The sequence below is a fragment of the Copadichromis virginalis genome, linkage group LG6 (genome assembly GCF_057382275.1).
Source record: "Copadichromis virginalis isolate Kocher_CV1m ecotype Utaka linkage group LG6, C_Virginalis_male_GT1.1, whole genome shotgun sequence".
NCBI classification, from domain to species: domain Eukaryota; kingdom Metazoa; phylum Chordata; class Actinopteri; order Cichliformes; family Cichlidae; genus Copadichromis; species Copadichromis virginalis.
This window is the reverse complement of record NC_140623.1, coordinates 24,298,983-24,325,183: the sequence shown is the minus strand read 5'-3', so window position 1 is coordinate 24,325,183 and position 26,201 is coordinate 24,298,983. Positions and strand designations below refer to the sequence as shown.

Below are 26,201 nucleotides of genomic sequence, written 5' to 3'. Positions count from 1 at the left end.
CCACCCCTCACGCCCCTTTGGCCTCTGACCCCCTGAATACCTCACTGAATGGCCAAGTGAATGACCACTGAACGACCCACTGACCCACCCACTGAACTGAATCTGGTGGTGAAAAATGTTTCTTATGTTAATTTAAGAGCTGTTAAAACTGGCTGGTCACTTGTGACCAGAACACTACATGTAAGGGAAGGGGGGTTGCACACAACCAGAGGGCTATATAGCAAAAACACAATGAAGGAATTTTATGTGAAAAAATACTGTAACGTCAGAAGTTATCTACTTTATTTACCCAGTCTAGCCTCAAATTGATATTAATAAGGACCACTTTTTTTTGAATAAGTGATTTAATTATCAAGAGGAGTAATCACATAAATAATAATGGATTGGATTTATATAGCCCTTTTCAAGGCACCCAAAGCGCTTTACAATACCACTATTCATTCACTCTCACATTCATACACTGGTGGAGGCAGCTACAGTTGTAGCCACAGCTGCTCTGGGGCAGACTGACAGAAGCGAGGCTGCCATATCGCACCATCGGCCCCTCTGGCCAACACCAGTAGGCGGTAGGGTAAAGTGTCTTGCCCAAGGACACAACGACCAGGACAGAGAGCCCAGGGATCAAACCGGCGACCTTCCGGTTACAGATGCGATTTCCAACCCCCTGAGCTACGGTTAACATTGTTAAAATTTATTTTGAAAATACCTTAACTAGAGAGAGCCTAATCTTTAAGGATGACAAACACATACAAATATGCAGTCCTGTGAAAAACTAAAGAATCACTTTTAGCAGCAGTAACTGGAAGAAGTGGTTTTCTATATGATTTAATCAGTCCCTCATATCACTGTTGAGAAATTTTGGCCCACTGTTTATTACAGTATAGCTTGAGTCACTGAGATTTTACAGGCATTTGTTTATGCACAGCTCTCTTGAGGGTCCCTTCACTGCATTTCAGTCAGGTTGAGGTCTAGACTGGGTCACTGCAACACCTTGATTCTTTTCTTTTTCAGCCATTCTGTTGTAGCTTTGATGCTACAACAGAAAGACCATCAGTGGTTTTGTTGAATACTCAGAGTCACCAACTACACCTGATAATCAAATGTTTAAAAGTGTAAGTGTTACATTCTTACTCTGGCTGGAAGCATATATCAATTATAAATCTGATGAGAAGGAAATGTGCCAGCTTCACACAAAAACACAGCCAAGCTTCAGACATAAGTCTTTTTATTTTCTGTTTTGTTGTAGGAAAAGTGCATAGTTGAAGCCCTTTTACTCTTAAACAGTAACAGTGTAAATTGAGGTCTACTTGATGCCACCAATCATCTCAATAGTCTCATGGCTTCCCCATTGATACCATACAATTGACCCAGCATTTTCAATCTTTCAGCTCTTCCCCGTGACCTCGCAGAACAACCCTAGAAAGCCATAGTACAACACAATTCAGAGGACTTTCGCTGATAATGAAGAGCAGCCAGATTCAGATGTGTTTAAAACTCCCTCCATGCATTCAACAAATACTCTTCCATTTTAAGATTAATGCATGTAATTTCTGGTATCACAGACACCATGGGATATATCCCAAGGCTCATATACACTTTAATAACCACACACTATACAGATGTTCACAAAACACAAACAGACTCACTCAGCTGATGGTTCTGAAAACATGTGGGTTCAATGGTTTTGTTGCTTTGTGTGGGTCAATACAATAGGAGGGAGCTATATATTTATTTATGGTAAGGCTCCAGTATCGGTAATGTTCCCAATTAAAATGTGGAAAATGAAAAATCATTCCCAAATAAAGTGAAAATCATAAAAGGACCCCTCAGTATTGCCATTTCAACACAAATAATTCGAAACTAAAAACTCACATTGGCACGTTTCATTAATTTCCACTGACAAACCGTGGTACTGAAGTTGTGAAGCAGAAACTTTGATTGCGTTCATCTTTTAGAAAGCTTAATCTGTACACAAGACCTCCAAAAGGAATCAAAAAAGTGCTAATAATGTATTATTTTGGGTACTAGTACAATTTTCTTTTAAAGCACAATAATACACACAATCATCCTAACATACGATGATGATATAACTGCAGATAGTTTCATTTTGTCAAATGAGGCTAAGCATCTCTGTATTACTGGAGGTGAATAATAGTTTTCTCTGGTGTGTGCATCAAATATTTTGCTCACATTTTACAGATCAACTTCAATTTTGTCCTTCAAACGTGCTGCTGCACCACCTTATTTAAAGGGACAGCCTTACAGTCAATATAGCAGAGCCGACTACCTGCTTGAGTCAGATGAGTATCTCACCAAGGCCTGAATGTAAACACACTAGACTTACTCACTGCATTAAGAATCCTATGTTGTGTTACTGTAATGAGACTATAACCTTATCAAAAAAATTCTGCAGGGTTAAATATGAAACTAAAACATGATACAAAATGTCATGGTTACTGGCACCGTATAGAGTTTTATCTTCATAAAGTAAGAAGTGTGGAATGTTTGAGAGAGACTGAAGGACCCTCCACCCTTTGTTATTTCAAGCACCGGAAAAACAAATTAACGATTCAACAGGAACTCTTTACTACTGCCCCCTCCCTTCTTCCCCGATTATGTGACACATTCCTTCATCATAGATTTGCATCCGAGTCTCTGCAGATCCGCAGGCATCAGAGCTGGGATCAGGGACCAGCTCTGATGCCTGCGATTGCTCATTTAAGCAAATCCAACTGATATATATTTTTAAGCCACAGCTGTTTGGTAGTTGAGTGTGTACTTCTGCTATGAAAAGCCATGTGTCGTACCAAGTTTTATATTTTTTATGTGATTGTGTTCAGCTATTATCACATTCCTCTGGATAAAATCTTTTAAATTGAGAAATGCAACTGTTTTTAAGAGAACATATTTTGCTTTTCACCATTTTCCCCATGTGTGTCACATATATGCTTTTACATGGGTGGATGCTCATACTAAATACGGTCAAAGTTGCTCAGTTTTTTCTACTCTTCCTCCTTTGTGATGTCAGTGAGAGCAGTAATCCTTAATTGATATCAGGCTTGTAGCTCTGACTGTAAGCATAGAAGCTACACCCACCTTCATTTCAAATTCTGCGCATGGCAGCGAATAAGAATGAAGCTGACTTAAAGAGGGAGGGGCTAACACCTCTCCAGCTAAGGAGCTGCACCAGGACAAGTATAACCTAAAAAAGGATCATTTCAAACTCTAAATCATGCCATTGTAATTGAGTAAAATAAGTTTTGGAGCTGGACATGAGCTATAATAGGTCCCCTTTAAATATCATAGTTGTGCTGGCCTCGTTGATCAGTTGGACTCTAGTAATAAGAAATCAAAGACAAGTCTGTGGCAGCATCAGAAGAAGAAAGAAAAAGATATGTGAGGGAATGTTGACAGAAAGACAGATGGTGCTGTCCTGGTTGCAGCTACTGTGCAACTCCAGTCAGAGGAGGTGTACATTTGCTGTTTGTTTGGCTCCACTGCTAGTCGATAGGTGGTGCTGGGGGCTCTCTTCCATCACTCTGCAAAAAACAAAACAAACCCAGAAATAAATAAATAAATAAATAAATAATAAATAAATAATAATTTTGGGTATAAATACATGAAAAAAGACAATGTTTTTAACCTTTTTTTTTGGTTTTGCCTCACAGATAGTGTGCAGGCTTGCAGCATTTCCTTTCCCATCATTCTGGTACAAGTTAATCTGGGTTTAATCTTCCAAAGAACTCTTTTAGATGTTGTCTGCAAAAATCTAATCTGACTTTCTTGTCCTTCAGAGTAACCAGTGGTTTGCACATAGTTTTGAATCCTCTGTATTTCCATTCTGGAAGACATCTTTGCCAAGGTCATTGTAGACGATGACAAGTCTACCTACTTGAGTGCTCTTGACTTGGTTAGATGATGTGAAGCTGTTTTTCTTAGCCAAGGAAGAGTTTCTGTCATCATCCATTTTACTTCATCTGTGGTCTTTCATGTATTTTGGCATTGCTGGGCTTGTCAGAGCATTTATTCTTTTTAAGAATGTACCACACTTGGCCACTCTTAGAGTTAGCTATATTTTGTTTTTTTGTTTTCCTGCACCTGTTGCAAATCCTTGTAAATAAGGGAGCAGCTGTAAGTGGCTTTTTGTGAATGTATTTTCAAAGATCACTGGGATTTAAAAACTCCTAGCATGGAATTACCAGTCAAATCCAAAAATGTCTATAAATATTTTACTGATTTTTAAAGGCTTAAAAAGTGTCCCTTACAAAGGTTTGAACCACGATCCTTTGGGGAAAACTTCGCAGTGTTTGGAGCTGAAGTTTCAGCTAACAGACATGGCCACATACCCCTCAATTTAGCCCACTTCAAATAAGCCGTTTCTGTACCTGTAGCTTTAAATGAAATGATGATCTGCACATGCCCACATGTCACAAGTAAACCTGCTATCATAAAAATTAAAAAAACATTATTGGATCCTGACCATTTACATTTCCTGTATTGCTAATAAAGCAGTTGGTTATGATGAGGCTACACTTCACAACACAAAAGGCAACATGCAAACACACTGACACACACACCCTCCTCCTAGTATTTCAAAGATAAGGTCTGAAGTTTCTGCAGTTTCTCATTAGCCATATAAAGCTAATGGCGACAGTGGCATCAAGAACAAAAGTAATCCACCAAGTCTTGTAAATCAGCACATAGTCTTTGAAGATTTAGCAGACCTGCTGAGACATTTTAGCATTAGAGATGGGACAAGACGCTATAGATAGTAAATAAAAATGTTTGTGAGGCAGCTGCTCATTATAGTCACTTTTTGTAGACTCAAGTATAGCAGAAATGCTATTCTTTCCTCTTTTTAAAATAAAAAATTAGATTATAGGAAAGTCTTGCTGTTAGAGTTGAGCTTTGCAACTCTGCGGATTTTTGTCACATACACATAAAAGGGAAGCAGAACCCCCCAAAACCATAATAACCACAATGTCATAATATGTTGTCCTTAAAATAAAGCTCCAGTTTGGTCTGTGAAGGACATCACAGAATAAATATTAGGTTCCTGGTTTCTATTCAGGGAGAGAATTAGTCATCTTTGCAAATATTAACCTATCCGCTTTGAAATACAGCAACTGCGTTTTTTGCATTGGGAAATAATGTTACTTGTCTAAAACTCAAATAATACACACAGTTATAAAAATCAACAGAGCTATGACAACAACATTCCCAAGAATTACATTTATTATTACTATTAGTAATGTTTATTGACAGAAGTGAAAAGGACAGGAAAGCAGGCAGAGAGAAATTCAAAAATCAAATGTTTAGTGGCAGAAAAACTTGTTTGGAAGCGACTTTATGTTAGTTTTACTCTGAGATTTTGGTTGGTTTTATGTTGCAGCCTTTTGTTATAAAAGACATGTGCCTTGTCAGAGAGGTATCAGGTTTGTCTAATCCCCTGACCTCATTACAACAAAACCTTTTTTTTATTTCAGATGACGCAGATTTTCCTCTGTGCTTTCCCAAGTCTCTTATCGCAATGACTAAAGGTCCTGTGTTTTTAGGCTGATTGCTACATAAACACTGGTCTATGTTTTTTTTAAACATAAGTTCATGCAGCAGCTGTTAGCCCTACTAACTCTGCAGTACACACCAGATGTAAAACCTTTTTCAGTAATATTTTTACCACGAATTTCCTGAAGCAGAATACAGCGTATTAACAACCAAATTGGCTTTTCTATTTAATCATCTGTGATAATAGCTCTCTTTCATTCATAGCAATCAAACGTTGCATTATTAGATTCAAGGAAATATGTTTCCCTGATAAAACACCTTCCTTTTTATTTAATGTGCACGTGGTATCTGGACTGTTCAGGTGGAGGCAAAAGGGAAAAAACAAAACAAAACTCCAGTACTGTGCAAAAGTCTTGAGCCACACCTCATGTCTTTATATTTTGTTTTCAAAAAGCCAGACTTTGCAGGTAGTTAATGCAAGGCATTAACTAGTTTTGTGCATACACATAACAGGTAACCTAGCAAAGACCTTTGTCACTTTGTCTTTTGCAAAAACATTTTCCCCATTTCTTTAGTTGAATCTATACAAAATGCAAAAGATAACATGTCAGGAAGTGTCAGGCCTAAAAACACGTCTCCGGCAGATGAACATCATCTCAAAGTCTTGTCCTGCACCTGCTGCACCTTTCTAATTTTCCTAGCAAATATAAAGAAATGAGTGGCTGTTCAAGACTTTTGCACATTACTGTACGTCTTTGCATTTCAGATATATTTGTTATGTAAAATGAGTGTGATCTGCACTCACGTTGCGGGGTCCACTGGGCTTGCCAGAATGATGGGTTCCCCTGAGACTGGATGGGCGCAGCAAAAACAGGACCAGGGCTAACACCGCCCATCCCATCAGAACCATGGGGAGGGTCAGGTCACCTCCCCCGCCCACTGACCCACTGGGACCTGGCACTGAAGAAAAACAATAAAATAAAATAAAATACTTCTTATTCAGACACACATTTGAGTCCTATCGTGCGTTCAAACACTTACAAAATGTGAGCTACACTGAGAGAAGTTCATACATACGTTCCTGAGGGCACTCTGTGTCTGTGCAGTAGGACTGAGATTGCCTCAGCTGGAAGAAAATTACAGAAGAACAAAATGATTTACTCTTTGCCCTCAAACTGGGAGGAAATGACACTGCCTACTAACTTTGATTCATTAACCAGCAGAGATATTGTGGTGAGTAGTGTTACAAAGCCACCATCTGAGCTCTACCTGGTTCCTGAGATAAACACTATAGCTATGACGAAGAATTATTTAGACATCTGAACAACATCCTTTAACACTGTAAGCAAATCAGATGGCCCAGTGTGTATCCAGCTCTCTGCCATGTAGGCTACACCTGTGCACCAAATGTAAATTAGGTCAACTGTAAGCTGCCATACAGTAACTATGAACTGTGTCCTTCATGAAACTGGGAAACTCACAACAACAAATGTTATATTTTGAAATAAGAAGAGCCAAAGTATATTTCCAAGCACAATACAAGCCTGAGGGCAATAAAACTGTCTTTGCATGGCAGAGCAGACAGGCTGTCAAGACAAACACTGAGCAGGAACCAGGATGTAGCTTTGCATTTCCTTCTCCCCACATCTCTTTAAGGCTTGAATTTACTTGCAAGTTGATCTTCGTTTCCTTTTAAACTTCAGCTGATGATGTTATCACTTCACACCACATACTTTGAATATTTTGACATGTCTACACGCCGTCTCTTCAACTTAAATTAGAGGCGATTTAGAAAACCTCCAAGCTGTGTCGCTTACCAAATTGATGAGGCGCCTCATTGCGTACTCCTGCGTGCAGATGCACTCACAAGGGTCAAAGCCTCCCTCCGCCATTCCTCACCAGACAGTATCCACCTGAAGAGAAGTACAGCATGTAACTAGGACGTACATGAACAACTGAAAGAAACCTAACACTCCCTCTTGTTCTACAAGCGCACACTGATTAGGGGGAGGAGACTGTTCAGGTAAGGAGACTCTGCATAGAGTGCTGGCGTTTCGTTTTGCTGCATGTCAGCAACAGTGAAAAGTTAATTTCGGTTTTCTAGCTTTTGCTGGGAATACCAACAAATCCCCATATTCCGCCAATCTCACAGTTTCATCGCAGTAACCTTGAAAGAGAAAATAAACTTTAACTGTGGAATGTTGAGCCTCTATTTAAAATAGCCTTCACCTTTATCACTCTATGAAGCCCTTTATGAAACACCATGTTGGATCATTCAGAGCTGATTTCTGCACTCTCAGTGTATTAGCATGTTTTGTATGAACATACTTTTTTAAAAAAGATGAATCCATATGACACAAACTAGCAGTCCAACTATGAGCTTAGAACCTGCTAATAAAGTGGCTCATACTAGCAAGAACTTGGATGATTGCTGTCATTATGAGTGACAATGGAAGATGAGCTATTTCTGGCTTGGATAAAGCATTGATGGAGTAAGATCAAGCTGGTTAATGCTGACAATGATGGAGGTGAAACACACACTGACAATGGTTCAAAAAACACCCCCCCAAAAACAAAACAACCACAAACACACAGATGTCTGCTACAGGTGTCTAATCGTGGTTATCAAACCCATAACAAACCCCAGATGAACTTCTAAAGCTCATAACGATACTGAAATACATTCATTTCCACTTTCTTGGGTACACCTTGCCAGTACTTTGTTGGGCCCATTACATTACCAACAGCCTCAACAATTCAGGCCGCTGAACCATCATCTTATATGAAACCTGAAAATCCATACTTTCAGGCTGTTTACGCCAAATTCTAACTCTATCATCTAAATGTCACTGCACAAATTGAGACTGGTCAGACCAGACAACATTTTTCCAATCTTCTGTTGTCAATTTTAATGAGCCCATGTGAACGGTAACCTTCCTATTTCTAACATGAGTAGCACCAGGTGTGGTCTTCTGCTGCTGTAGCCCATTTGCTTCAAGGTTCAATGTGGCAGCTCAATTACTGCCCACAGAGTCACAGAGGTTATAACAGAGAGCACAGAGTTTATTTTTTGCACTGATAATAAATCTACAGTGTAACTGTTGGATACATCTTTACACTGAGTATTGGTTGATTATAAAAGAGCTCATATTAAGTATAAAAAACTGCAAACTATAAACTAACTGAGGCTTCTGCAAATGGATTTGCGCTGCTATGAGCTCTGATAGAATCTCAGTTTGTTGAAGTAAACCGGCCAGTGAGCAGGTTGGGTTCACACAGTGTTACCCCTTGGACACTGGCTCAGAGTTCAATTTAATGCTCTCTCTGGAACAGAAAACCCAGAGTTTCCCCTCAACTCAGGATTAACAAACTCAGCCCCTGTGGGCGATCGTGGCTCAAGAGTTGGGAGTTCGCCTTGTAATCGGAAGGTTGCCGGTTCGAGCCCCGGCTCAGACAGTCTCGGTCGTTGTGTCCTTGGGCAAGACACTTCACCCGTTGCCTGCTGGTGGTGGTCAGAGGGCCCGGTGGCGCCAGTGTCCGGCAGCCTCGCCTCTGTCGGTGCGCCCCAGGGTGGCTGTGGCTACAATGTAGCTTGCCATCACCAGTGTGTGAATGGGTGGATGACTGGATATGTAAAGTGCTTTGGGGTCCTTAGGGACTAGTAAAAGCGAACAGAAATACATACAGGCCATTTACCATTTAAATTAGACCTCATCCTGGAATAGGACCCAGCAGTTACTGAAACACAGCCCATCTGGCACCAACTTTCACGCTGTGTTTAAAGTCACTTAAATCCCCTTTCTTCCACATTCTTTTACAAACTATGAACCTCAGGAGTTCTTCTCGACCTTATCTGCACGCCTAAATGCACTGAATACCTGTGATGGGATTGGCTGATTTTACTGGCTGACATTTCTTTCAAGATTATATCTTGTTATCATTTAAAAACAAAACAAAAAAACAAAACAGCGGCCAACATATATACAGTGATTAGGATATTTTCAACCACTTATTTTATTTTCATGTTTCTTGCCATGCATCCACCAGCACACAATAGACATCCGAATTATCTGTCTACACCACAAAGAAACAAAATAAAAAAAATAAAAAGCCAAACATGTTTACCTAAGACTGACTACACCCAGCGGCCAGTGATGCACACCTGGCTAAACCTCACAGCCTTCAGCGAAAGATTGTGTAATAAACTAGAGGGCTGTTGGGTGAACTTTATGGGCATTCTAAAGGTTTCATTTGGTGGTGCTGTTAAATTTCTATTGGCTTATAGCTAGCTTTTTTCCTCCACCCCACTGTCGTCAATGACAGTAAACTAAACAACACAAATATGTGAAGCAACGTAGTGCAACAACACCACAAACAACCTGAATCAACACAGCTAAAGCCGAAGACCGTAATCTGTCACTGCGCGGCTTTCCGATTAAGACTGCAGGAGGTTTAACATCAGACATACAAAGGTTGCAGTATGCCTGCACTTTTGCGGAAGTCAGCTAAAACGAGGTTAAAGACATCTACGGTTACTTCCCTGTAGTTTTAAAATTACGTGATTTAGCCTAACGTTTACACTAGCTTCTTGCTAACCCCGCCAGCCAAGCCAGAGGAAACTCACACCCATTCCACCCCCCACCCCCACTCCCTTGTCTTTAGATTGTTATTAACTGAACAAAGACATGAGAGCAAAAAACAGCGACTTACTGGAGCGGCGTGATGTTAATAAAACGATCACTGTCTCTCAGGGGCCCGAGCTGCACCGCTGCTCTACACAGAGACCATCAAACTGCAAACACATCAAACCACCGTCTGTGTTTTGTTTAATACACGTGAGCCAGCGGCTATTCTTCATCCGGGACCTCGGGAGTGGGGCGGCTCCCCGATGGCTCTGCTCTGTGTTCAGCCAAACAGCTGTCTTGCTTATTGGTCTGAAAGTCTGATGGGCGGGCCCTTTGAGCCAATCACAACAAGCAACGATCACTTTTTCTGGATAGTAAACAAACAGTCCAGTTGCCTGTCAGCTTACAGAGGCCCATGAACCTACAACATCTGTGCAGTTGTGTAATCAAATACATGGTGGTGGATTCGACTTGAATACTTTTCATTACTTAAAGTTTTCATTAGTTAAAGTATTTAATTTTTATGCTACTATATAAATGCTATTCTTTTAAATAAGGAAAACAAAGAGATACCTTTCTGCAGCACAACACATACTTTAACTTTGAATCTGGGCTTTTATTTATTTATTTATTATATAACTTATTGGTTTTATTTTGTCACTGTGGGAGTGGAAGTTAATCTATCACCATTCCCAAATAAGCTTATAAGACACCAATACTTAGAAATAAGAGCCAGAGAAGCACCAACCTGTTGTATTTTCCAAGTTTTAGAAACATTACAAGCTCAGTTACACACACCATTAACCCCCCCCCCCCCCCCCCCTCATTGAATATAATAATATATGTGGAGGTTATTATTAATATTATTATCAATATAAAAAAAAATATGAGAGGTTCTTTACCTTACTTTCATCTGTTACCAACCTGGAATACATTCACTTCTGTGAATGAAACAAAAGTTTATTCTAGTGACTATAAAGATGCATCTGTAAGAGATGGAAGCAACTCCTTTTCTTTCATCTGGTCCCTTTAGGGTTCGCCACAATGGATCATCCGCCTCCATCTCACCCTGTCCCTAGTATCCATCTCTGTCACACAAACCTTCTGCATGTCCTCCTCCATTACATCCATTAACCTCCTCTGCGGGCCTTCTTTTCCCTACTGCCTGGCAGCTCCATTTTCAACATCCTTTGCCCAATATATCTCCTTTCCTCCTCTGTACATGCCCATACCATCTCAGCCTCGTCTCTACAACTTTATCTCCAAACTGCTCAACCTGAGCTGTCCCTCTAATGTACTGATTTCTATTCCTGTCCATGCTGGTCAATCCCAAGGAAAACTTGAGAATCTTCAGCTCTGTCACCTCCTGCTCAGCCTTCTGTCTTTTTGTCAGTTTTGACATCTCCAAACCATACATCATATCATCTTATAAACCTCCCCTTCACTCTTGCATCCTTCAAATCCCCCCTCATAACATGCCCCCACCCCCTCCATCCGCTCTCTTCTGCACCTCCAAGAGTTGAAAGCCACTGAAATGCCATTCATGTTACAAACCACAAAGGTGTGAATGCAGCTGAAAAGTTTTAAGTTTAAGCTGAAGAACTGTAGATGAAGAGTGTGTGCACTCTACATAGACAGCTGCCTGCGCCAGTTATCACAAGATACTTAGGGAGTGACAGAAGCTGCAATGTGTCTGTTAATAGCATATATGGCTTTTAACATATATGCAGAACATTACACACACACACACATATACATATATGTATGTATATATATATATATATATATATATATATATATATATATATATATATATATATGTGTGTGTGTGTGTGTGTGTGTGTGTGTGTGTGTGTGTATATATATATGTATATGCGTGTGTGTGTGTGTATATATATGTATATGCGTGTGTGTGTGTGTGTGTGTGTATATATATATATATATATATATATACACACACACACACACACACACATAGAGATACTGACCACCATGTAGATAAAATGTGAGTAAGAAAGAGTTCCCATTCCAGTAAGAACATCCCTCACAATCAGATGGAAACCATGACAGAAATGCCCTGAAGGGAAGTTACAAAAGAGCATCAACCCAGGTTGACTGTCACCAGAGCTCATTAATGAAAGTTCTAGTGTGTGCTCCATGCAGCTGCTCTCTGTGTGTATGTTCTGGACGGACTGACGCTGAGCGCAGGCAGGCGAACTGCGAACTCTCGCTGAGCTGGAAAGAAGCGCTATACACGGTGAAAGTGAAAGGAGCTCCGTAAGTGTGGAAAGCACCGAACAGGCGGCCTCCCCCCCCCCCCCTCACACACACACAAACAAACAAACAACACAGGGAGACGGGCCACGGGTGTAGCTTGAAGGCAGCAGCGGCGGCAGCAGCTCAGCAGACACAGCCATGGCCAACATTGCGGTCCAAAGGATCAAACGGGAGTTCAAAGAAGTTCTCAAAAGCGAAGAGGTGCGGTAACGCTACCGGCTTATTTTCACTTCTACTCAGCTCTTTCTTTAAAATTGTGTCAGCTCTGTTAAAATATACGCTACCGGCAGCCGTTATTGTGACCAAATAGATTTACCCTAGTCAGGTTTGGGTCCTCTGTTGCAGCAGGTCAGGCCCAAATAGGAGAACTTTAGCTAGCTTTAGCTTCAAATCAGCGTCCAGGCGAACCTCCCTTGTTATGTCAGGTGGGTGTGTTCAGGAAACACCGGGGATTCGGCTCTCTCAGCTGACAGGCCCTGAATGCCTAACAAACAACGTCGCACACCTTTGTTTTAATTACACAAGTCAAGTAAACCTAGAGTGTGTGGCCTGTTAGCGCCTCAGGCAGGGAACCGCAGCTGTTTAGCAAAGTAAATGAGTTAGCGGCAGTTAGCAAGGCTTGCTAACGCTATTTTGACATGTATCCACAGTTAGCATTAGCAGCCGTGATGTTTTGCTGCAACGTTCAACAAACTTATCAGGCGTTAATCAGCTGTTTGTTAACAGTCTGAATACACTGCGTTTATTTAAAAGGTGTATGCTGTCATATCACCTCCTGCCCAACTCCTGTTAATGCTGTTTTATAGTTTTGTAACTTTGGTGCTAACCTGAATTGTCCTAGTGTTTCCTCTGGGAATGGGGCTCAAATTGGTTTTTAATGTTAACACAAAATGACACTAGCCGTGCCTTTTCTAGCAACCATCTTGCCAGGGACTTCTTGTTTTCAATTTGATGTGAACACGTGAAGACATGAGCTGGGTAACTCCTTTTTCTTTCTTTCTTTCTTTTTTGCATTTGTTCCAACCTACAGACGAGTAAAAACCAGATTAAAGTAGATTTGGTGGACGAGAACTTCACAGAGCTGAGGGGTGAGATAGCAGGGCCTCCAGACACACCATATGAAGGTACTGTAATATTGGAAACGATGGCCAAGATATGTGATACTCGTCATGTGGTCTGATATACTAACGCATGTCTGCTTTTCTCTCTTTCCTAGGTGGCAGATATCAGCTTGAAATAAAAATCCCAGAAACCTATCCTTTTAACCCGCCAAAGGTATTTGCTTTAGTGCCTTTCATCCTCTGCCTCTCTTCCTTGTTCAGTTATTTTGAAAACATGTACACTTTTGTTATAGCTGGTAAAATCGGTTGTCACTAATTGCCACTGCTCATGCCTAAGTGACCCTGTGCATGGTACCCAACTCTAAAAACCGCTCCCAGTGCTGCAGTTCAAATCACTTTTAATTATGTAGCACCCATGTTTCTACGATAATAGAAACATCAATCCCCTGTGAGCAAGCACTTGGCAACAGTGGGAAGGAAAAACTCCCATATAGCAACAAGAAATCTCCTGCAGAACCAGGCTCAGGGAGCGGGCAGCCGTCTGCCACAACCAGTTGGGGGTGAGAGGAAAGCGAAAAAAGAGGGACCAATAGGACAAAAGGCAAACTAAAGGAGAGCGAACCAGAGCTTAATGATTAAATACAGTGGTGGTGAATAAAAACAGGTAGAGTAAGGAGATAAATGATGAGCAAAACATTCAGTGCATCATGGGAAGCCCTGCAGCAGTCAGAGCTTGTAGCAGCATAACAAAGGGAGGGTTCAGGGTTATCTGATCCAGCCCTGACTATATGCTTTATCAAAATGTACAATTTTAAGTCTAATTTTATAAGTAAAGATGGTGTCTGCCTCCCAAATCCAAAATGTGAGCTGGTTCACAGAAGAGGGGCGTGAAAGCTGAAGCCTCTGCCTCCCATTCTACTTTTAGACGCTTTAGGAACCACAAGTATGCAGTCCAAGAACGATATGTATTCGAAGTATAGTGTATAGTAATATGAGGTCTTTAGGATATCATGGGGCCTGATTATGCAAGATTTTGCATGTGAGTCGAAGGATTTTATATTCATTTCTGGATTTAACAGTGAGCCAATGAAGAGAAGCGAGTATGTGGCACTTTGACCGGAATCAATTTATAATTCTTATGAGCATCAGAGTTTTGAGGTAAATTCAGCTATTATGCTTCAATTAACAAAACCTTTTTGTGTTAGTGCTCTAACAGAGAACAGCATAACGTGACTTGTAAACAGCCTTTTCAGGTTTCTGGTCACTATTAGCTTGTATGTTAAAAGCAAAAGAGAAAGTCTAATACTGATAATAGTGAAAATAAACATTTATTGTCTCCCTCCTGTAACCAAATGAATCTTGTAAACATACCTTCAACACAGGGGTGGTAAGAAATCAATCTTTCCCTGAAATGATGTCACCAAATAACCTGTTAGGTAACAGTTTACGGGTTTAAACTACCGGCGTTTGGCTTATACAGTAATTTAAATGCTTAATACATCAAGTTAATTTGTCACTTAGATGTAAAATGCAGTGGTGCCATAAACTATAACTGCTGGCTCATTAATTTGCAGTATTTCCCTCGCAATGGCTTGCAATACATCAGGACATGGTAAAATGACAGCTACTGTAGTGTAGCCTGGATACTGACATATCTGTTGTAAGAAACTGTAAATATTTCTTCTTTCTGTCACCTCACGTTCTTCTCTAGATAACGCTTCCTCATCTGTATGTCCTAGGTGCGCTTCATCACTAAGATCTGGCATCCTAATATCAGTTCTGTGACCGGAGCAATATGCCTGGACATTTTAAAAGACCAGTGGTAAGTGCAAAGTATCTGAACTGTTCTCAGTGTGCCTGTGTGCTCCATTCACTTAACCTGCCCTCTCACCCTCTCTCAGGGCAGCTGCTATGACCTTGAGGACAGTGCTGTTATCTCTACAGGCTCTCCTCGCTGCAGCAGAACCAGACGATCCACAGGATGCAGTAGTAGCAAACCAGGTGGGAAGGACTTAATGCACGACTCGCATTTTGTCTGCTTATAATCGGATATTAAAGTACCAAATTATATTTGGGTAACTGTACGTGTCTCGGTACCTGGTGTGAACTTGTGTCTAAAATAAAATCTGCCATATTTGCTAGTTCATTTTGTGATGTTGCTCACAGACCTGTATTTCTGAATCCTCAGTATAAGCAGAACCCAGAAATGTTCAAACAGACTGCGAGGCTTTGGTCTCACGTCTACGCGGGCGCTCCTGTCTCCAGTCCTGACTATACACGTAAAATAGACAAACTCTGTGCCATGGGCTTCGATAAGGTCAGAACCCCTTTGTTTTTGTTGTGCCCTCACATTTATAGGTAAAATTTAGTTACACTCTATCAGCCAGTTTCCCAAACATTAATCGTCCCTTGTTTTAGAGCAAGGGAAAAATTCACTGAAGCTCTCCATTAAAAAAGTAAATAATGATAAAATAATTTTTAGTCTAAGACTAGGCTTAATCGCTGTCTGGGAAACTGAGCTTATATTTAACATAATAACATCATATTTTAAGAAACATGCTTATTTTCAGCTTGATGGCAGCAACATGCTTTAGAGACATTTAGAAAGAGCGATGCTCATCACTGTTGCATCACATCTTCTTTCAACAGCATTTTGTGCTTGTGAAACAAAGAGAAGTGCTTTTGTTTTGAAAGCTGTTGCTTCATTCTTTCCTAATAAGACACGTGAGCTGCTCAGATTGAGCCCTTCTACCTTTTTCTTTTCTCATCTGCTAATGAAATGCTCAAATTCTTTGAAGTTTTACCCTCCCACACCCTCTATTCACTTCCCTGAAGACTTGTTCCATCTCTGGCGCCATGTTTTTACCCAATGATAAAAACGAAATATTTGGTAATGAACAGTGAGATGCGGCGTGTCAACTTTTTAGTTTGTTCAGCTGAATGCTGGACAAACTCATACCATGACGAGCCATCTGTCATGCATCTGTTCGATTACAATTCACAAGAATCACTACTCTTGCTGCAGTTTTGGTCAGATTTAAACCAACTGGCACACAATGATCGCCTACACATTACAGTAACCTGTGAACTGGATCGACCGCTGCATGAGATTAATTGGTGTTCTGGTTTGTTGCTGGCATTATATTCAATACGGTCATTATACACAATAATATATGTGTATAATGTAATTTTTTTGGAGGGGGGTGATTTGAAGTTGGATGGTGATGTAATAATTTTTAAAATGATTTTTACCCCTCAGCTGTAAAAGGCTGACGGAATATTGACATCACCCTGCGGGGCAGCCGGGCAGACAAGGTGAATACCTAAATTTGTGAATGCGATAACTCGAGGATGAGGCAGCGTGTCCCCTAAAAATCTTGGAGAAGTTTGAATCTCAGAGACCTCAATGTTAAAGTCAGAGGTCAAGTTTTCTGAAAATCTAGTGAATGCGATAAGTTGAGAACAAGGCAACATAGGATTTTAAAATTGATAGCATAGATGTGTCTGGTAGGAGGCTATTGGATAGCATTGGCGGTAGCCAGAATTTTATTATCATTAGTATTTTTTAATAGTCTTTATTTAAACCAGAACGTTTTACAGGTGCAGAAGTAAGAAATGAATGGGGCATGATATACAGTGCTGATAAGCTGGAAACATCAGGTTATAACTTATCTTTACATAGTTTATTCACATTTTTGTCAAAGGTATTGACGGCCTTAATTCTCAACTCATAGGTTTTTTTTTGGGGGGGGGGGGGGGGGGGTTTCACTCTGTAAAGTCCTTCAGCAGTGCATATGGTTTAATGTTGGGGGCTCAACCATTTCCTCCTGATGGCCTTCTTACCTGCCAGAATTAAGGCTTTAAGTAGTAGATTGTAGTTGTAGTAGATAGTATGTAGATTCCTTCCTTTTTATGTCTGTGGATCTTTTTTCTTTACTTTATAGTTCAGAATAGTCTCTAGTGTATAAATAACTTTCTCAAAATGGCTGGAGCCTTGTAAATGTTGGCCTTGCAAGATGGATTACACAAAACACACACAAGTATTCATTTGTGTTCGTGAGCATGCATTCTTGAATTTATTATTATGCAGTAAGCTTATGCAAACATTTACATTACCGCAGTACTTAAAGACAAACAAACAGTATATTTAGCTCTCTCCAGTGGGTTTCTTGTCTCGTGGATGGACTCCAGCTGCAGTTGGTGGTTCTTGTTCTCTGCAGCCTTTGTGAGATCTGCGAATTCTCAGATGAGAATCATTTTTCAACTTTTCTTCCTCCTTTTATACAGAATGCAGTAATAGCGGCCTTGTCTTCAAAATCCTGGGACGTGGAAACGGCGACAGAGCTGCTCCTAAGCAACTGAAGCCAGGTGTGAGGATCCAAAAACCCTTCATCACAGTGTCAGCTCCTCCACCACTGCCTTTTGTTACACAGAAAACAAACACCCCATCCACCATGGCAGTCTGAGCCTTCTTTTATTACCAGTTTGTTTGCTACTAAGTCAACACCAGTAGCGCTGCATTTGCCAATATGCACAGCACCCCGTTGCCTGCCGAGTCTTTACTCCCACCTACCCAATATGTGTATTTCAGTATTAAGCCCTCCCACCCTTAAAAAATGAAGAAAAAAAAATCCACCCATGCCTCCAGTCTTCCATGCCCTTTAAACACATTATTTTTTCCCCCCACAAATTTCCTTAAAGTTGTAAAGGCTCGAACAGCTGCTGTAATCAGGTGGATTTTCCAGGGTAAAATGTAAGGAAAGGAAAGCCTGCTGACTGCTTCTACACTACATTACCGTTTAATTCCTTCGGCAGCCAGTTGGACCGTGTGTGTTTCTCTGCTACAGACTTTTAGTACTGTAAAGAAAAAAAAAAAGTCTTGCTGGATTAAATTTTCTTGACTGGATAGTGCTGTGCATGAGCAGTGTAATGTTTTTTTTCTCCTGAACAACCTTTCATTGATGCCTCAATCCACTACAGAAGTTTGGATGTACAGGTTTTATTTTCTGTATGTAGACTTAGAACAAAATCACACACACACATCTGCCAACATCTGCACACATGCACAGAAGAAAAATCTGTAAATAGATCTGTGTAAATTTGAAAATACAGTGGGGATGTACTTTTTTTTTTTTCTTACATGGCATTGTAAAACAGATTTTAAATATAAACTATGCCTAGTTTACAATTGTAAGGAGATAAATGTGTTCATGCTTTTGTGATCCATGAGAAGTCCCTCTGAATGTATTTTTTTTTTTTTTTTAAAGGGTGGCACAGCCAAAATCTTGGCCCTCATGGCACAGGAGCTAACAGCCAGCTCAGCCACTTTTTCTGCTATCATCTACAGTCCAACTTTTTTTTTTTTGTGCACGTGTTTGTCCTTTCATGTTGTTGCCTTTATTTTGATTTGGCCAGATGATGCAGTGGGTGTTTGTTTGGTTTAACACCCCTCTCCTACACTCTTGGATCTCACAGGACTCATTCTATATAATCAGACACCTGGAACTTCTGATGGGGAAAGCCACCAAGCACCACCCAGTTTGGCGTTACACTGGTAGGGAACCAAAGCCCTACCGAACACGTTGATGGAAAGCGAATGGAATTTTTTTTCAGACATTTGAGAGGAAGATTCTGATGAGTGACATTAAGGATTTGGGTTTGCAGTGCTGTTTTATTTTTTTATTTTTTTTTAACCATACGCACATCCTCGGCCACAGATTGAGGATCTGCTCATTAACATAACCAATAGGAGGCGGCGCTGTACACTTTATTGCTGATCCAGTCAATCAAAGGCTTTGGCCATATATACAGGTATATAGGTGATGTCCTATATTCCCAAACATGCTTTACGACACAGCCAAATAAAACACTCACTGAGGTCGTCTTTGAACTATGTCTTCTAGGTAGTAAAAGAGGCTGGAACTCCTCTGTTATTCTATGAAGTAAAATAGCAGACCTGGGAAGTGTTTTCACATATTTTTGATTTTGAGGTACATGGACTGTAAAAACATGTTTGGCATTTAGAGAAAGGGTGTAGATGCATCCCCACACAAGGGGCCATTCTGTTTTTAATAAAGGAATTATTTTGCTTAACCTCCAGCTCAGTCCCTACCAGCACAGCAGTGTATTACACTGCAACATGGAGTTAATGTGCAGCAGTCTTTGCTCACAATGGGGGGAAAAAAAAGGAAGTTCATAGGCAGGCAGAATGCACACGCCATCTCCCTTACTTGTAAATAGCTGGGTTTGGTTCTTAATAAAGAGCCATCTTATCACTAGAGTGCACCATTGATGGCTGGATCGAATATTTTCTAAGAAAAAGACAAAAACGGACACCCTCCCCAGTCTTCCTCATGATGTACAATATTGCACGATTACAAGCATAGAAAAGGGGCCTGTTGCATCTCAGTTTCTCCATTTGGGTTGAGACTTATTTTTTTTCCTTGTCCTCGGAAGCAAGCATCCGCAGTATAAAAAGCATGGTTATTTATTGTGACAGTGTCATGTTTCTTTGAATAAAAAAAAGAAAAGAAAAAAAAGTGGAAAAATCACCTGTTTTTGAAATCTGCACTTCCAAAACACAGGCATAGAGACAAACGCACTGCACCATAACATCTAAAAGCATTTATTTTTTTTTTCTTTTTGGAAAAAATTAAATATGATCATGAGTATAGGCATATTTAGTCCCCGTCATCAACACAACCCACATGGCATCCACTCACTCGATGCTTAAAAATCAGGAATAACCCAACAGAAAACTGACAAAAGTACAAAAAATATTCAATCATAAAAGATGAACAAAAACCTGAACACATACTTGGATAGTTATATATCATTTATGCAATCCAAAGTGACGTACTTCAGAAGTAAAAAAAAGAAAAAAGAAAACAAAAGTCATTAAAACCCAGCTCATTTTCAGAGCCTCTGACATGTCCAGGGCACGAGGCAGCGAGCAGAGCTGGGAGCACAGTATCCAGAAATGCTTGACCGCTTAATTTTGTCCATTTACACGCACTGGAAATAAATCAAAAGGCCTTTAAAAGCATTACTGGTGTCACTTGAGAAGCACCTGCAAGTTTCTAACTGGCCTTGTGATGCTATAAACAAGCGAAAGCACCTAAACATACCAAAGTTAGAAACCTAAACTTACCAAAGTGTATAAAATTTTGGTGCCGGTACGTCTGTTAAACGCATCAGGTGTTCCCATATTTAAGCCAACTGCTGCAAAGATTTTAACTGTTTTCACTTAGATATTCAAAAAGTTTTCAGTGGAAAGTTACACAGGCATATTTACAAAATATAACTGTGTAAAAAACCGATGAGAAAAAAAAAAAAAAAAATACTGTGCAACTCAGACACAAAGAGGAAGAGGTCAAGAGACGTACAGTAGGATTTTCCCAGGGGATTTAATAAGCAACAATCATAACCAGATTAAATCGGCTGTAAAATATCCATCCTGTTTTTTCTTAAAAATGGCTCCACAAAAGAAGCAAAGAGCAACAAACACAAAGGAAAAAAATAACATGATTCTGAGTAAGACCTACATACAATGAGCTTCAAATCATGACTACAAGGTAAAACCTTCTAGAGTGTGTGTGTGTTTGTGTGTGTGCCTGTGTGTGTGTTTTAAGAAAGGTCCATAATGTATCCAGGAAAGCTGTAAGAGTCAGAGGAGCTTGTACGCAGGGTTGGGAGGATATAAGGAAGAGTCTGGCCCAGTCTCTACAGTCTTGGTTTCACCTTCAGTGGTTTCCTCTTTACCTGAAAGACGAAGTTTTGAGTCAGTGTCGGCGCAATCATCATCATCATCATCATCATCAACGTAACATGTACACAAATCCTTAGATAATATTTAGGTTGTTCCTTTAAATCAGGGATCTCCCCAAGAGTTCATCAACTTGTACAAACATCTGTAAAAACTAAAAGGTCAATTCTGAGCAACATCTCAGTAGTGATCACTTTGTAATGCAGGTTGCCCCTAAAACCTGTAGGAACAGTAATCACTTTCAGACCACAGGAATATTTTCATTACCCCAGAGGAGGGTTTTTAAAGCTCCTACATCAGAGTAGGCACTCTCTGCACCGACAGACTGTACGGTGGCGTCACATTAGTGACTCCTTTGCAAAAATCAAAACTGCCATTTTGAAAGCCAGTGATGAGGGATATAGCTACACAAAGAACCCCATAAACCAACAAAAACAGGTATACCATCACTTCCACATCCTCCATTGTTGTGTTCATGTCACACACAAATTATGTCACAGGACTTTCAGATAATGGAAAATGACCAAAACCGAGGGAGATAGACTTAAGCCAAGTAGGTATTGGTGGAAAAGGGCTGCAAATGGACATTTTAAGTATAAAGTTGCCGTTCATTTTGCTAGGTACACATGCTCAGTTTCTCATAAACTCAAATCTCTTATCAGTCAATCACTTGTTAGCAACTCAGTCCATTTAGGGAATGCAGACATGGTCACCACAACCTGCTAAGGTTTAAAGTGAGCATCAAAAAGTGGAAGAGAGGTGATTCAAGGGATTCAACATGGTATGGTCCATGGTATGAGTATTTTAGAAGCTGCTGATCTACTGGGATTTACAGGGAATGATCCCAGAAAATATCCAGCGAACAAAAGTTCTCTGGGAGAAAATACTTTGTTGATGCCAGAGGTCAGAGGGGAATAACCAGAAGGCTGTGAGCTGACAGGAAGGCAGCAATAACTGTGCATACCTCATTACAACCAAGGTATGCAGACGAGCATCTCTAAACACACAAGTTTGACTTTAAAGCAGATGGTGTATAGCAGGAGAAGACCACACCGGGTGCCACTCCTGTGAGCCAAGAACAGAAAACTGAGGCTGCAGATCACACATGTCACCAATACTGGACAGCACAAAACTGAGGCTTAATTTCTGCTGCCACACTGGGAAGGTCGGGGTCAGAATTTGGTGTAAATACCATGAAAGTATCTATCTTGGCTTGTATTATGTTTCAGGCTGCTGGTGGTGGTGTAATCATGTGGGGAGTACTTTCTTGTAGCACTCTGGGCTCCTTAGTACACACAGAGCATTATAGCACCCTCTGATGGCTGCTTCCAGCAGGGTCAAGGGCCATGTCACAAAGCTTAATGAAAATGAGTTCACTGTACTCAAATGGCCTCCACGATCACCAGATCTGAATCCAGCAAACCACGTTCCTCTCATTCTCAGACCTCACCTCTGCAGGTCAATCTGTCTCTTTGTCCCTTCGTCATTCTGCTGCTGCTGTTTTGACATCTTGATGTTGATTGACTCTGCAGACGGGTTCGAGTTGGGGTCAGCTGCCCTTTTCCTGCCTCTGCTGGTTCCACCCCCCACTGGTGCCGCTCCTCCCTCTTTGTCAGCTGCTACTGGAGCAGCAGCAGCTGATTTAGGCGGGCGACCACGTCGTTTGACAGGCGACGCTTCTGTCCCGGCATCGGGAGCTGCTTTCTGACTGGGCTCGACCTGGGAAACGGCAATAAGAGTTCAGTTGAGTAAAATCAGTGCTTAAACGCAGGAATGTGTAGTTCCCACGTGAGATTACCTTCTTCACCTCTTCAGCCTTGATGACTGGGTTCTCATTGTTTTCCTGTGCTCTGCTCTCTGATGACTCAATGGTAGAGCTGCTGTTACTGCGAGACGCAGAGAGTGTCAGTGATACCGGAAACTTTATGTCTAAGAGCGAGCGCCTGTAGCATCTGTGTCTGCGTGCTTACCTGTTCTTGTTGATTGTTGAGCTCAGAGGAGAGGAGTTGGTGCTGGTGTTACTGGTTGTGTCTGAAGCTGTGGTGGTCTTGGTGAAGATCCTCCTCCCTGGTACCGTCAGAGGCTTGTTCACTGCTCCTAACACAGGAGCTGGTTTGGGCTACATAGTGAAAGAGAATTCAGCTTTCTGTGCTCAGAATAACATGGAAAAAATTTTAAACCTCTTAGCTCCACATCATGACTCAAATTTAGAGTTTACTGGCAAACTGTGGGTAACAAGCCTAATGTAACGTAACAAGCCTCGGTGTCGTGCATTTACCTTTCCAGTGAGCAGCATTTGTCTCATTTCTGCCGTCAAATACTCTTTATCGTTTTTGAAGTCCTGTTGAAAGAAATTAAAAACAAGACAACTGATCACCGTAAACCCAAAACATAAATAAGGTCATGATTTAGATTCCTAACTGCACATAAGCACAATTTCCCAGCTCTATACCAGCATGAATCACTTTCCATCCCCAGAGTCAAACAGCTCGATTAGCTGAGATGACCAAATGTGTCCAACCCTAACCATTTTCCTGTGTGTGTGTGTGAGACACATATCTTTGTGGGGACCAAAAATTGGAAGTTTACTATGCTTGTGGGGACAAACAGCCTTTATGGTGAGAAAATAAGGGCTGTTCCCCTGAATTTGAAGACTCAAAATGTGGTTTTAGTGTCAGGGTTACAATTAGGTTACAGTTAGGAAAACGCTAAGGTGTGTGTGTGACCTTGTCCTGTATGAGGAAGAACTTGGAGGGTAAGACAGGCTCTTTCGGACAATCCAGGTGACACGCAGTGCTCTTGTTGGCGATCACGAAGAGAGCGACGTCACAGACAATGTACAGTTTCTGTAATCACAACATGAAAGAAAGCCATTCAGTTGCCCGATTGCTAAACACACTGTCTGCCCAATAATGCAGAATCCAAAGATTTTACTTTGTAATTTTAAAGAACAGGAATGACTCAAATTTATAGTTTACTGGCAAACTGTAAATGCAATTCAAAGTATTAACTCTATTATATAAACTACACTGGATGTCCAGTCAAATGTTTTTAAATGTTAAAATGCAAAACTGTAGTAACACTATTACATACCTCGTTGGCCTTTGCATCATCAGGACACTGAGCATCCTTGGTTTGTTTGATATTTTCTACCATCTTCCTAAGAAAGGCATGACTGTTGTTCTCATTCTTGGTCATCAGCACTTCAAGCATGAACCACAGGCATCTATATATGAACGAACACACACACACACACACACACACACACACACACACACACACTATAAATATTCTTTATGCCACAGCTGTACGATCATCACTTATGTGTATTCACTGGACTTTATAATAGAACAAAAGAGCAATTTAGAAATAAGAGCATTTTTGGAAAGGCAGTCACAGCAGGAGGCTAAATCAAAACACACTCACTCTTTGATGTCTTTGAGCTGCTCATATTCATGCGGTTTTGTGAAGTCTGGGTCATGAGCCAGCAGGTGGATCATGTAAGGAACCACATACTCAGGAAGAAGAGAGACAAGTTTTTCTGAGGAGAAAGAGACAATAGCTAATTTTAATGCGTGTGAGTAACTTTCTATGTCCCCTTTTTCAATGTGGGAAAAAGAAAACGCCAGGTGAAATGTTACTTCCTGAATAAGTATCTCAATAAATCTCAGCCAACAATACTGGTACTTTTTCTGTGATGCTGTGTTTGAATTAGAAAAGCCAAACATAAAACTGTAAAATGACCTTTGGCAGGACAAAAACAAAGCTGTTCTGAATGCTGTAATAAAAACAAACCAACAAATAACCATTATCATCATGTTTCTCTCTTCTGTTTGATGCTTTTTTAATTATGCAGTGACTTAACAACATCTGACTAAAGTATTTATTCCAAAAGCTGTTTTTCCAACTGACTCAAAAGCCTAATATTAACATGACATTAGTAACAATTTGTACTACATTTGGATTAAACGATCCTCTTTCATCATCTAAACTGCCATCTAAGAAAGAGCACATTAAAAACTGATGTTTCGGTGTAGAGAACTGACCCTGAGCGAGGGGGTTTTGTTTGATGTACTCTCTGCGGACGGAGATGTTTTTGAGGAGGCACTGTCGGGCATGTGCGCGGCGCTCCTTCACCGGGTCCTTGGCGCACAGAGCGAACACAGCCAGGTATTCGAGGGGCAGCAGCAATTTCACAAGAGCCAGGTGCAACTTCTGTGCAAAGATCTGACGAACCTGGTAGCACTCGTCCTGCACGGAGGAACAAACCGCGTCAGTGGATATGAAGTTTTTTTTTTTACTTTTTCATCGATGACAGAGGCACTAAAGTCTGATATGAAGGTGAGACTTGCATTGATAACGAGGCCACACAGCTGAAACTGCTCAGGTGTGATGATTTCATGGTAACACGGCTCTTGTGCCAACTTCATAATGGCTCCACCTGCAGCCAGCCTCAGACGGGACATGTCCGATTTACTGTCAGGAGTAGGAAAAAACAACCGGTCACCTCAAAACATGAGCCAAGAAAAATTAAGGTCTCCATCCAAAGCACTCCCACACATATGACTTTTAACATCCGTCACTCAGCAAAGGGACCTCCAGCCCCAGGTACCTGATCTTCTTCTGCTCTGTGAGGTCTCCTTCGCTGACCAACATGGCTGACAGCAGGCGCAGGGTGGAGTTCGCTGACTTGGATTGGTTGTTCTTCATTCCTAGTAACCAACGCACAAGCAGTTTGATGGCCTGAACCTTTGGGAACAGAAATTTAAAAAGAGAAAGATCCTTGTTATAAAGATTCTGTTTTTAAAATATAATGAGACAAAAAGTTTTGATGAAGAACCTCAAACAGACTGTATTACAACTGAAATCACCTCTTACCTTAGCAAGAACTTCCGGTGAGACTTCCTCATCAGTGGTCCACAGTTTTCCATTCTTGTTTCCTACCGACTGAAGTAACAAAGGCACAAG

General features: G+C 40.8%; 3 protein-coding genes across 8 annotated transcripts in view; 1 reads left to right on the top strand and 2 right to left on the bottom strand.

Annotated features, from left to right (window-relative positions):
• Positions 1 to 1,208: 1,208 nt before the first annotated feature.
• Positions 1,209 to 12,831, bottom strand: smim14 (small integral membrane protein 14). Of its 2 annotated transcripts, none has more exons than XM_085459369.1 (5): positions 12,724 to 12,831; positions 7,323 to 7,418; positions 6,583 to 6,631; positions 6,311 to 6,465; positions 1,209 to 3,539 (listed from the first exon to the last, which is right to left on the bottom strand). In XM_085459369.1, the coding sequence occupies exons 2-5, from the start codon at positions 7,395 to 7,397 to the stop codon at positions 3,501 to 3,503; spliced, it is 318 nt and encodes a 105-aa protein (XP_085315495.1). In that variant the 5' UTR covers positions 7,398 to 7,418; positions 12,724 to 12,831; the 3' UTR covers positions 1,209 to 3,500. The 2 variants fall into 2 exon arrangements, with proteins under 2 accessions (XP_085315495.1, XP_085315494.1); XM_085459368.1 differs by lacking the exon at positions 12,724 to 12,831 and adding an exon at positions 10,216 to 10,375.
• ube2kb (ubiquitin-conjugating enzyme E2Kb (UBC1 homolog, yeast)) lies at positions 12,304 to 18,374 on the top strand. The gene is made up of 7 exons (XM_085459367.1): positions 12,304 to 12,608; positions 13,438 to 13,531; positions 13,624 to 13,682; positions 15,208 to 15,290; positions 15,370 to 15,469; positions 15,657 to 15,785; positions 17,756 to 18,374. The coding sequence occupies exons 1-7, from the start codon at positions 12,546 to 12,548 to the stop codon at positions 17,828 to 17,830; spliced, it is 603 nt and encodes a 200-aa protein (XP_085315493.1). The 5' UTR covers positions 12,304 to 12,545; the 3' UTR covers positions 17,831 to 18,374.
• The window catches only part of pds5a (PDS5 cohesin associated factor A), a 39,021-nt gene continuing 30,975 nt past the window's right edge, over positions 18,156 to 26,201 (bottom strand). For 2 of the 5 annotated variants that reach the window (XM_085459361.1, XM_085459363.1), the window contains exons 22-33: positions 26,112 to 26,180; positions 25,846 to 25,982; positions 25,586 to 25,709; positions 25,280 to 25,484; positions 24,660 to 24,774; positions 24,327 to 24,459; positions 23,960 to 24,079; positions 23,512 to 23,574; positions 23,204 to 23,352; positions 23,032 to 23,119; positions 22,684 to 22,952; positions 18,156 to 21,229 (exon numbers count right to left, since the gene is read on the bottom strand). In XM_085459361.1, the coding sequence (XP_085315487.1) occupies positions 21,226 to 21,229; positions 22,684 to 22,952; positions 23,032 to 23,119; positions 23,204 to 23,352; positions 23,512 to 23,574; positions 23,960 to 24,079; positions 24,327 to 24,459; positions 24,660 to 24,774; positions 25,280 to 25,484; positions 25,586 to 25,709; positions 25,846 to 25,982; positions 26,112 to 26,180 (1,476 nt within the window). In that variant the 3' untranslated portion in view covers positions 18,156 to 21,225. Of the gene's footprint in view, positions 21,230 to 22,679; positions 22,953 to 23,031; positions 23,120 to 23,203; positions 23,353 to 23,511; positions 23,575 to 23,959; positions 24,080 to 24,326; positions 24,460 to 24,659; positions 24,775 to 25,279; positions 25,485 to 25,585; positions 25,710 to 25,845; positions 25,983 to 26,111; positions 26,181 to 26,201 lie in introns of those variants that run through there. The other 3 variants (XM_085459365.1, XM_085459366.1, XM_085459364.1) reach the window with 3 other exon arrangements.

What these genes read in the sequence shown, in the direction of transcription:
- ube2kb (XM_085459367.1), top strand. Translation starts at nt 12,546, where the DNA reads ATGGCCAACATTGCGGTCCAAAGGATCAAACGGGAGTTCAAAGAAGTT. An exon ending in AAGTTCTCAAAAGCGAAGAG is followed by an intron (nt 12,609 to 13,437) that starts GTGCGGTAACGC and finishes TCCAACCTACAG; the next exon opens with ACGAGTAAAAACCAGATTAA. An exon ending in GACATTTTAAAAGACCAGTG is followed by an intron (nt 15,291 to 15,369) that starts GTAAGTGCAAAG and finishes ACCCTCTCTCAG; the next exon opens with GGCAGCTGCTATGACCTTGA.
- smim14 (XM_085459369.1), bottom strand. Translation starts at nt 7,397, where the DNA reads ATGGCGGAGGGAGGCTTTGACCCTTGTGAGTGCATCTGCACGCAGGAG. An exon ending in CACAGAGTGCCCTCAGGAAC is followed by an intron (nt 6,466 to 6,582) that starts GTATGTATGAAC and finishes GTTTTTCTTCAG; the next exon opens with TGCCAGGTCCCAGTGGGTCA. An exon ending in AGCCCAGTGGACCCCGCAAC is followed by an intron (nt 3,540 to 6,310) that starts GTGAGTGCAGAT and finishes TGTTTTTTGCAG; the next exon opens with AGTGATGGAAGAGAGCCCCC.